Genomic DNA, 12,018 nt, shown 5'->3' with positions numbered 1-12,018 from the left:
GCATTATTCTATTTGACCTAGACCAGAATACTTAGTAGCCAGCAGTAACCCAATGACTCTAATTTTTGAGCCTCTCTCAGTTCAATGCTGTATGTTAACTTGACCTCTTATGACCATTGCAGAGAAAAAAGAACATCAGAAATTGGGGCTAGAAGTTATATTTGCAGTCTTGGATTTTTCTGGTTGCACAGAGAACATAACTGCTTGGAGCTACCTGGCAAAGTACCTGAAACAGATAGTGAAGGAGTAAGTATGAAGCATCTTACATGACTGTGGCAGTGGAAACCCAAGATTCTGGTTAGCCCCAATGCTGCAGAAAGAGTATCTTGTCAATTTTAACATGAGACCCTCATTTCTTATATTTTCTATGCCAGCATTTTAACCTCTCTTCAGGGCCTGTCAGCTCCATGAAGTACAAAGCCAGAAGCTGAAAGATCATTTGTTCATTTTTACAGGATGTCTAGGGATTGCCATTTTATCCAACTGAATATGTTATCCTAGCAGAATATTGCCTTGACTATTGAAATACCTATTTTGAGTTTAGTGAATAAGGTCTATTTTTTGAGCACATTAGTTTTATGTCTGCATACTGTAAGGAACTGATTTATTATGTGAATAGTAATTTCTTTCCGTAACTTCTGAAGTCCTGAAGAAGAATTCAATAGATTTGGAGGAGAGAAAAGTTCTTGCTAATAGTATAACAATATTATAATTTTTTTCATCTTCCTGCATGACTCTTATCTTACTAGAAGATGTCCCCTTGATATCTCTATGTTCCATTTGGTGGAATATTCAGAAAAAATGGACTTTCTCCTGTCTTCCTTTTTGCCTTTTTTTGCTTCTGTCACATGCCAGTAGGTGAATAAGAAGGAGAATAACCTGGATGGTTTTTTCCTCTGTGTAGAGTAGTTTTAAAAAACACACCTCAGTGCCACAGTAAATAGAACACCAGGCCTGAAATTGGGAGAACCTGGATTCAAATCTGGCCTCAGACACTTGCTAGTTGTGTGATCCTGAACAAGTCACTTAATACCATTTTCCTAACTATTCCCCTTCTGTCTTAAAGTTGTTATTAAGACAGGAAGTAAGCGTTTGGAAAAAACAAAAAGGCTATCTATTATGTTTTTGTGAAAAGAAAGACTTTTGAGTTTGTGAGAAGAAAGAAGAAAATTTTTTTCTGGAATTTGTCTTTATATATTGAAATAGCTGATTCTTTGGTGTGTTGCATCACTATATAAAGCTAAGATATTATAAACCTCAGGTATATTAGATAGCTTGCCTTCAAAAGTCAAACTATTTATCTTGTGTTTTTTGTTACATTGAATTGCTAATTAAGATGGTAGATCTTGTGAGCATCTATACTTAACAAATAAGTTTCAGAGTAAAGTTTTTCCCAAGTGGATTGATGAAAAAATATAAAAGTTGGGTGGAGAATTAATAAAAATAATTTACTTCCACGATTTTCTCCCTCATATGTGGTGCTAATTTGGGAACATTGTCCTTTCTTTTCTTCATAGACTTTACTAAAGTTAGTCTGCTTTCCAACCCTACATCACCTCTCTCCATTTTTTCTCCTTTTAGAAAACATATAGACTGGGTTCAAGAGGCATGGAGTTCTAGAAAGGACTGGTGGCCCACATTTCACTTCAGTTACTATCTGGCAAAAAAGAATTGGAAAGAAAATAAGATCCTGGCAGTGAAAAAAGCTTTCACATCTGGAATACTGCTGGGAAAAGGTATGTGCTTTTTACTCCTCTATGTCCAGTATGCCCCTGGAAGAATATAAAGGGTTACTGCTGATCTAAATTTTCAAGAATATCTAAATAGTTGCTTTAACTGAAATTATTTAGTGGGCAGAGTCATACAAGTTTGAATCAACTAGTTATATAATACTTGATTAATAAGGAGGTAGTGTTGGGTGCAGTGTGTAAATAGATGATCATTTGCCCTCAATAAATCAGGTTGGAGAGGTGGTTAGAGATTCTGAGCCTGTGGTCAGATAGTGTGCTTAGCAAGAATCGTTAGTGATCAGATCCACCAGTTTGGGGATTGCCATGTTTGACTTATAATACTGTTCGTTGGTTTAAAGTATTATTTCTAGCAGAGTAATACGGGGCTCTGAAGTGCAGGATGAAGTTGAAAATAGACCCACAGACTTAAACGATCCGTTTGTTGCTAGCTTGGAAGTTTTTAGGGATTCTTAGCTTTTTTCAGGTGGGAAAATTTATTAGCTATGTTGCAATAATAGTAGTAGAGCTATGTTTTCTCTTCCAGTGTAGAAGAGACAGGGATCTCTCCTGAAAAAAAAAAAAAGAAATATGTCTATTAGCCCAGCAAACAAACCCTCCAGAGAAAAGAGGAGACAGTCTTTACTTTTTAAATTATGTTGACTACTTGACAAAATTCTCATTCTCTTGATGCCACTTGAGTGTGGAGAAGCAGATAGCACTGGAATAAGTGCTGTGTGGTGACTGTTAATATCATTGTCCTGCAAAACATGTTTGGCGAGTCTACGTGAAGGTCTCATAGTGGTTTGCTAAAATATCTATCTGTCTTCCTGGAGTGTCAAAGTATCCTTAAGAGGTCCTGCTCTTGCTTGGACTCCATAATTCAATTTTGAGGATATTTATTTCTATTTTTATAATTAGCCTTTATATGGTTCTTTAAGGTTTATAAAACATTTCTAATTTTATTGTTATAACAACTTTATGAGGTTTATATTTGTTTATAGTGTTACATATTTTTATAATAATTTTTTCCAGATTACATGTCAATACAATTTTTTTAATATTTGATTTCGGACATTTTGCAGTCCATACTCTCTCTCACCTTCCCACTCTCTCATTCTCCCCATGAAGGTAGGCAATATGATACAGATTGTATATATATTATCATATAATACACATTTTCATGATCCTTATGTTGTGAAAGAAGAGACACATTGCCTACCCTAGAGAAAAATTCAAGGAGCAAATAAAATAAAGAATGTTATATTTCAATTTGCATTTAGATACTAATTGTTTCTTCTTTTATGGAGGTGGATATTCTCTTTTTTTTTCATAAGTCTCTTGGAGTTGTCTTGGCTCCTTGTTTTGTTTTTATTATAAAGTCATACATAACTGAAAAAAAAAGGTTCTACTTGTTAATGCTACAGGTAGTAATACTACAAAAATTAATACTATAGCTATTAATACGCTTAATTTTTGTAGATGAGGAAACAGAGGTTAAGTGACTTATCTGTCATCCCAAAGCTAGTAAGTATAAGAGAGGATCCCTCAGGGTTCACTTGATTTTAGTTCTACTGCTTTTTATATTCTGCCCCTTCTCCAACTCTTCCATGCTACCCTCTTATTTTCTTTAAAGTTATGCATCAAGAAATCATTATAAATTTTGGAGTTAGAAGATTTAAGTTTGAATCCAGGCTCTTCCTCCTAGCTAAATGACCTTGGGCAAATTATTTAACTTCTCAGAATGCTTTCTCACACTTATGAGGAAAATGCTTTTAAAACAGTAAATTATTATTATAAATGGTTATATAGCTAAATACATTATTATTGAATGAAGAGCATAGTTTGAGGAACTAATTTTTATTTTTAATACAGCTCAGGTGTTTGCTATATTTTTATATTTAATATCACTTATTTAGCATGATCTGTAAAATACAAACTTCAACAAATATGACAATCAAACTTAATGAAATAATATTTAACAGTCTACAAAACCATGTTATTCATCTTTGTAGACTGATATCATATCTTTGGAGAAATAGTTATAATTCTGTTTATATAATTTCAAACAAAGTTGATGAATAAAATTCCCTATATATAAAATTAGAGAGATAACAAATAAATGTGTGTGTATATGCATATGTGTGTCTTTATGGAGAGGAGCACAGATTAGTACAATATCCAAGTTACTTAAATAAATGTGATTCCTGATATGCAATTTATTTAAATCTTACTTTGCCAAACTAGTATTTACATTTCATTGTGCATATTCCAGGGCTATGGAAATTTAATTCACATCAATCTTTTATTAATTCTTATGAATGGACAACAATAAACATAGCAGAGCTGGCCTCATATCTTAGAGCAAAAGTTCTTCATCTGGGATTTAGGAATTTGTTCTTTTAGTACCTATATTCCAATGTAACTGATTTCCTATGTATTTTATTTTATGTACTTAAGAACTTTTTTTTTTCTGAGAAGTGGTTTATAGGCTTCTACCAGAGGACCAAAGGGGTGGGGAGTGGGGTCCATGGCACAAAAAAGGTTAAAATCTCTTACTTTAAGATAATGCCCAGACTGCCTTTGAGGAAATCACATAACTGTTTTTTTTATAAAGTTCTTTTCATTGCCTTACATTAGAAGTATAAAATAATCAACCGTTTGCTTAGTGCTTCATAATAATTGTAAGTTCTAAGCAGCAACAAGTCACATGTCCTACTTACTATTATTTTAATTTATTATTATTATTATTATTATTATTTCCTCAAACAGATCTGTAGTCTCATCAATTTGGTGCTACTCTCAACATATCTCAGTCTATCTATTTTGTGTGACTCTTGCATATGTCCTCCCCCTAATTTACTACAGAGAATCTACTCAAATGCTTTAGGAGTCCACATTGCTGTCTCCTGACATTGCAATGATACCAAGGGAACTTGTGATAGGTGGCTATCATTTGTCATCTTGATCCTCTCACCAGCAAATCACCTCCTCCTAACATTTCCCTCATGAATTCTTTATCCCCATTGTTCTTCACAATTCTTCACTGGGGATACTTCCTAGCTGTGTGATCCTGGGCATGTCATTTAAATCCCCGTTGCTTATCGTTACCATTATTTTACCTTGGAACCAATACACAGTATTGATTCTAAGATGTACGGTAAGGGTTTAAAAACAATTCTTAATTGGTTTTACAATTCTCATGCCTATTATGTGCCTTTCCATTACCCTTTATATAATAATAATTTTTCAGTTCTTTGGAGACTGTTGGGTTTCATTTTTCATAGCCATACAATAGCACCATTGGAATTTGATGTTAAAAAAGTGAGTCTTTGTTTCGGGGAGAAGCTTGGAGTCATTAAAGAAATTTTGCAATTTCCTGAAGGCAATCCAATCCATTCCAGTCTTCACCTCTTGTTTAATTCTAGTCCCAAATCATTGTCAATTTGTATTTTCCATCTTTCCATCTCACATAGATGTAAGAAGGATGGACAAGCTCCTCATGTGTCCTCTCTTTTCCTTTCTTTTCCTTCCTTTTCCAAATTCTTGACCCTTGCTCCATGAAACCACTAAGAACTTTAGTACAGTAGATCCAGAGGAAGAATCAGTCACAGAGAATTTGTTTTATGGAATATGGTATAGGTTTGATTGAGTAGCATTGACAAATAACATACAATATATATTCCTCATCACCAAAATAGTTTAATAAATATTTATTAAATTTTAAGTAAAAAAAGCATATACTATCCTGATGATGTGTTAGAAATATGACCATAGCACATGAATTTCAGCACATTATATCAGTTACTAATCTTAAAAGGCAATTTAAATCAATAATATAGCCAGTAGTCTCAGACTCAAATTGCTTTTTTTGTTTTATATTTACTTCCGTAGTATATTCACAGTGTTATTGCTGAACGCTTTATTTTTCTTCAGAAAGACTTAACATAGGCCATCTTTCAGGATTTCCCTCGTATTCCTGATACCTGCACCTCATATTCTCTCAAAATCAGTGTCCATTCTCTCTTCTATTGCTCCAACCTCAGAGGAAGAGGTAGTCTGTTTCCATGCTAAGGCAAAACCCCTTTCCTTTCCTTTCCTTTCCTTTCCTTTCCTTTCCTTTCCTTTCCTTTCCTTTCCTTTCCTTTCCTTTCCTTTCCTTTCCTTTCCTTTCCTTTCCTTTCCTTTCCTTTCCTTTCCTTTCCTTTCCTTTCCTTTCCTTTCCTTTCCTTTCCTTTCCTTTCCTTTCCTTTCCTTTCCTTTCCTTTCCTTTCCTTTCCTTTCCTTTCCTTTCCTTTCCTTTCCTTTCCTTTCCTTTCCTTTCCTTTCCTTTCCTTTCCTTTCCTTTCCTTTCCTTTCCTTTCCTTTCCTTTCCTTTCCTTTCCTTTCCTTTCCTTTCCTTTCCTTTCCTTTCCTTTCCTTTCCTTTCCTTTCCTTTCCTTTCCTTTCTTCCCCTTACCTTCCATCTTGGAATCAATACTGTGTATTGGTTCTAAGGCACAAGAGTGGTAAGGGCTAGGCAATGGGGGTTAAGTGACTTGCCCAGGGTCACACAGCTGGGAAGTGTCTGAGGCCATATTTGAACCTAGGACCTCCCATCTCTAGGCCTGGCTCTCAATCCACTGAGCTACCCAGCTGCTCCCACAAAATTCCTTTTCATATGTCCCTGTTACCATCTTCTCTGAGACCTTACCCCATTGAACATCAACTCAGATTCCTTCACCTTTGGTGCCTTCTTCTTCTATAGGAGGCCTACCTTTATTGATCCTCTCACTTGTCTCCCCTGAAATTACTTTGTATTTATTCTGTAGACATTTTTCATCTACTCATCTTTGAATATGTTGTTTACTGCCAGTTTAATGATCTTTATGAGGGCAGGAACTGTCTCACTTTTGCCTTCCTATTCACATAGTAGGCACTCAGTAAATGCTAGTCAAGTTAAGTTGAAGTAATTGGGTTATATATATGCCTTTGGACATAGGAATAAAGGTCTTACATATGAATTGGGTGCTCTGTGGGATTGAGATTCTTGGCAAAGATAATAAAACTAGGTTGAAGTAAATAACAACGTAGAGATACAGATTAAGTTTTGTGTCAGATTTTTACAATTCTGTGCTTTTTGTCTTTCAGGTTGCAAATATTTTATGTATGTTTGTAAACAAGGTCGTAAAGTCCAAGAGAAAAGTATTAAAACAATGAAGAGATTTGTGATGAAACACAATACCTTAAATTCAGAAGAACTCTAGTGTTCCAAAATTATGGTATAATGAAGAGATCACTGGAATTAGTCAAAGGACCTCAATTTGAGTTCCAGTTTTGACATCTGCATAATCTTGTGAAAGACACCAACGCAGTTCCTTATCTATAAATTGGGGGAAATACCTACCTGCTTTGCCCACAAGATGGTTGTGAGGAAGACATTTAATGAATGAAAAGCATTATTAAAATGTGTACACAAAAGTACTCCTGTTAAAAGAAGACAGTTTTCAGGAAAAACATTGTTTTTGTATTTTAAAATTCTTATAATTAGTTTTGCATAGAAAACTTGTTTCAGCATAACTGTAGCTTCACTGCAACTATGTTTATTCTTTGTTTCTAACTTTTTTAAGGAATAATAAAATAGCTCATTCAAGAAGAAATATTCTCTTTGTTAAGTAATTCCTTATGCTATCTGGTGATGAGATACATTGTGGGTATTGGAGTCTCTCCCCAGCTGAGTGAAGGTGCACTCCTGCAAGTCAACCTGAGAGAAAGATCTGAGAATCACTGTTGGTGCTGTCTGTTTAGGATGAAGTGGGCTTTGGGCTCCATTTTTGGTTCATATGGTTGGTTTTCCTTCAGGTTAATTGAACCATCAATAAGGTGGAGATTTTTCAGTGTGATGAGGGAAATGTAAACATTCTCTTGGATCATTCATGAGTATTTTGAGTAAGCAAATATTCCAGATATTATAGTTTGTTTCAGTCTCTCAGGAATTGGCTTCATGAAAATCTAATGTTAAATGAAATAACAGTATGGGGACAATATAGAGAAAATGTTTTAAATAAAAGATGTGTCTGGGCAGCACTAATTTGGGTAATAAAAGATTAAAATAGGAGGGGGAAGGGATAGATGACATTTTCTTGGGTTAAAAACTCTCCCTTATGGTAATGATGAAGGGCTTTTCCCAGCACCTGTCTTCTGGTGGGAAGGGCTTCCTTAGATAAGACAGGGAATAAGACTTATCCAGACTGAATGAATAGCAGTCTGCTGTTATTCTCTGCTCGTAATTCTACGTATTAATAGTGTTATAGTCAAAGGAATTGTAGAGGATTGATTCAGTTTTCCTTTCCACAATAGCAATTCTACAAAATTATATTGCCTGGGGCAGTACTACATGGAGCCGTGCTATCCTTCTCTGGATCAGTTGTCCATGGGGGTTGTCTCTTCAATAGTATAAGTTAAAACCTATTGGTATTTTCTTATTCTGTGCAATGTCTGTCTCCAAAAATATCATTCCATTGAATATCATCCTAATATGCTGGTACCCATCCTTTGTTCCTGGAGAATGATATAGAGTTCTTACCCAGATGTATCCCCCAAATCAGTCATTTGAAGTATAATTCACCAATTCCAGCATCCTATGTGATACCTGAAATAACTCTGAAATCATGTTTTTAAGGTCCTCTCCACTGAACTGCATTTTCATGTGCAGTGTTAAGATCCTGTTGGGTTGGGGTTCCCTTGTTTTGAAACGTGGGTGTCCTACCTGGGAAGTATTATGACTTCCCACTTATTCTTTCCCTAGACATTGATGAGGGTCTTTTGTATTTGATATTAAAAATATAACCTTTGTCCTAAAGTCCAGGGTACCAGATTTTAACTCACCGGGAGAATCCCATAACCAATGGACTTTGGAACTGAGGTTACATTAAAGTTACAGATTCTTTGGACTTAAAGTCAGAATGAAGCTTAAAAATCACTCTTATAAGGCTATAATTTTCTTCTGTTAATTGATCAATCATAATCATTTTAGCACTAGGAGTAGGGGATGGGGTGGAAACAGAGATGAGATCTGTCTTTTAATAGCTTCTCATTGTGTCTCATTGTGGTTGGATTTCTCCCCTCTCTCCTTTAAATGAAGATGGGGGAGATCTCACAGGGAGAATGACTTCTCTATCCTTTAGGAAGAGCTCTGCCCAGCAAATTGCTACTAAACTTCATGGAGAAAGAGGAGAGAGGGGGAAGAAGGAGGAGGGAGAGGAGGAGGAACAGAGAGGGAGGGATCAAGTAGAAAGCAGGCAAGCCAACCTGAGTAAACAGCAGTTTGAGTGTTCTCCAGGCCAAGATGCTGAGAGGGTTTGTTCTTAGAGGTGGTCCAAGGATCCCAGCATCTAGTATTGGCTCCCAGTTTCTAAAATCTTCTTATGTCTCTTGCTTTTGCCTCTTGCTCTTCCTAAGCCAGGCTGCCTTTCTTCAGGGACATCCACAGTGCCTGGATTATGGGCCCCCCTTCAAACCTCCTGTGCACCTAGAGTTCTGCTCTTATTATGAAACGTTTGGTTGCTGTGATCAGAGCAAGGACAACCGCATTGCTGCCCGCTATTTGGACATCATGGAGTACTTCGACCTGAAAGGCCATGAGCTGTGTGGTGGTTATATCAAGGATATCCTGTGCCAGGTAGGGAAGGATATGATGGATATGAGGCAGCAAAGGATGGAGACTTTAGGGATAGGTACAAGCCTGATCTTAGCTGCTAGGGGGCAGTGCCAGGATAAATGGAAATAGTAATGGAGAATCCATTCCACTCTTCTCCATCACTAATCTCAGATTTGGAGAGGAATGCAGGAACTATACGCTTCAAACTGTTCCTAATTAAGAATTACCAACCAGAAATCATCTAGTTTCTATTTAAAGACTTGGTGACAAGGAATTCACTACCTACAGGGGCTGCTCCTAATCCTATGCTCCCCATCAGGATAGGAGCTTTGCCAGCTAAACCTCCCAGGTTCTGATTATACTAGCATTCCTTTTCTCTATGTTGCCTATATTGGACAGGGACACCACAGAGAGTAGAAGGGTATAAGATAGGCTTTAACTGACTTCAAGGACTCTGACAGGAGCTGCGCTTCTTGGAGCCTTCTTAGTTTTCTGGAAGAGAAAATGTGGCTGTACTTTGTAGGATTCTCTCTTTAACCTGTATCCTCTCTCTAATGCTCAGGGAAGTTTGAAATAATTTCCTTATGGGATTTTTTTTTTTTGCAAGAGGGTCAAAGTTGAGTGGGGATGGGTTTCTGAAGAGGTGTAGCCACTCCTGCATCTTCTTCAGTCCTTGAGGGGAAAGTATGGGGCCATTCTTTGCTGAGTCCTCTCTAGTTTCTGGGGATTCAATGGCATTCCGTCCCTCCTGGGTCTTCTCTTCAGTGCCAGGATAGTGATGGGGCCGAGGGCAGGGGGAGCAAGTGTAAAAAAGAGCAGTTCTGTCCCCAGAAACCTGGCTCCATAGAATTCCAGGAGCTGGTTCAGTAAACGTCATGCTGCTGACGGTATGAGTCATGGAGTCTTTGCTTTTACCAACTCTCCTGGATTCCGCCAAAATCCACATTCCGAAGAAGCACCAACTTAGTTTTCTTCAACCTCAAAATGTGAACTGTGAAAATACATTTGTACTTTGAGAGTCCTGGGGCATGGGAGATGGAAGGTTAGGCAGGAAGAGGGAATAACACCAGGAAACAGAAGAGATTATTTTATTGGGAAAAATCATCAGTAACGTACATCGAGAGAGGCAGTGTAGCATAATGTTAGAGAGCTAGCCTTGAGGTCAACAAGATCGGGGTTCAAGTCTCATCTCTGTCACATACTGGCTGTGTTTCCTTAAGCAATACACTGTAACATCTTGGTGCACCAAACAATGTAAGTCAAGAAGGGTCACAAAAGATATATTGGTAGAAAAAATTCTTCAACAGACTCTCCCAAGGATGAAATCACAGATCCAGTTAAAAAAAATCTATATCTATATCTATATCTATATCTATATCTATATCTATATCTATATCTATATCTATATCTATATCTATATCTATAGAGATATGTGTGTGTGTGTTTAAGGTATAAAGGGTAAAGTTAGACTGGTAGAACTCAGATTCAAAGCTCCCCACTCCTAACAAGTTCCAGTGGAAACTACATATCTAGATTCTTCTAGAGAACAGTTTTCACTTGAGTTGCCAATTCCAGTTACATTTCCCTAGGTATTTCTAAATTAATCAGTCAAACAAATGTTTATTAAATGAACACTATGTGCCAGGTACTGGGAATACAAGACAAAAAAAATCACTCCTTGCCTTTTAAGAGCTTCAATCTACAGAGACAATAGGACACAAACCCACTCTGATCTTACTACTCTCGTGGAGCCAAAGAGGTTAATAATGTTACCAGAATTCTTGGAGAGAGTCATAACAGTGCCAGACTCAGAAACCAGGAAGAAGGATATCTGTGGCCCAGGGCTATGTTGTTTATTCCTGGCTACAATCACCCTACTTCTTTCATTATTTCCAGGAGAATTTACCTGTATATATTTAGTTGGGAAGAGGTCAAGCATGTGTCAGCAGATATCACTTCTTTTCTTCATTTAAAAAAATTTTGAATTCCAAATTTTCTTCCTCTTTCCCAATCCTTCCTTACTTATTAAGAAGGCAAGCAATATAATATCAATAATGTATGTGAAGTCACGTAGAATTTATTTTCCTCTTAGTCATGCTGGGAAAAAAGCAAGAAATTTATAGGAGGAAAATTATACAAGCAAAATTTTAAAGTATGCTTTGATCTGCACTCAGAGTTCATTAGTTCTCTCTGGAGGTGGGCAGTATTTCCATTATGTGTCCTTCAGAATCTTTTTGAATCATTGTCTTGATCAGAGTAGCCAAGTCTTTCACAATTGATCACCTTTACAGTATTACTATTAATATGTACAATGTTCTCTTGGTTCTGCTTGTTTCATTTTGTGTGAATTCATATAAGTCTTCCCAGTTATTTCTGAAACTATCCTGGCCATTTCTTATAGAACAATAGTATTCTATCATAGTCATATGCCATTTATTTAACCATTCCTCTATTAATGGCCATCCCCTTGATTTCTATTTTTTTTCAGCCATAAAAAAAAGCTGTTATAAATATTTTTGTACATACAGATTCTTTTCCCTTTTCTTTGATATCTTTGGGATCTAGATCTAGTGGTCATATTGTTGGCTTAAAGGGTATGCACAATTTTATCATCCTTTGATAGTTCCAAATTGTTCTCCAGTTCATAACTCC

At 36.5% G+C, this 12,018-nt stretch overlaps 2 protein-coding genes across 3 annotated transcripts in view; both read left to right on the top strand.

Annotated features, from left to right (window-relative positions):
* The window catches only part of LOC100024925 (TATA box-binding protein-associated factor RNA polymerase I subunit A), a 35,522-nt gene extending 28,156 nt beyond the window's left edge, over nucleotides 1-7,366 (top strand). Inside the window, exons 9-11 of the mRNA XM_001375986.4 lie at nucleotides 123-246; nucleotides 1,582-1,736; nucleotides 6,858-7,366. Coding sequence (XP_001376023.1) covers nucleotides 123-246; nucleotides 1,582-1,736; nucleotides 6,858-6,973 — 395 coding nt within the window. The 3' untranslated portion in view covers nucleotides 6,974-7,366. The remainder of the gene's footprint in view (nucleotides 1-122; nucleotides 247-1,581; nucleotides 1,737-6,857) is intronic.
* Nucleotides 1-12,018, top strand: part of HHIPL2 (HHIP like 2) — a 148,858-nt gene that overhangs the window by 107,403 nt on the left and 29,437 nt on the right. The gene's annotated exons all lie outside the window — the stretch shown is intronic.

The sequence above is a fragment of the Monodelphis domestica genome, chromosome 2 (assembly GCF_027887165.1).
Source record: "Monodelphis domestica isolate mMonDom1 chromosome 2, mMonDom1.pri, whole genome shotgun sequence".
Lineage (NCBI taxonomy): Eukaryota > Metazoa > Chordata > Mammalia > Didelphimorphia > Didelphidae > Monodelphis > Monodelphis domestica.
The sequence above is the reverse complement of the archived record's forward strand: the minus strand, read 5'-3'. Positions and strand labels throughout refer to the sequence as shown.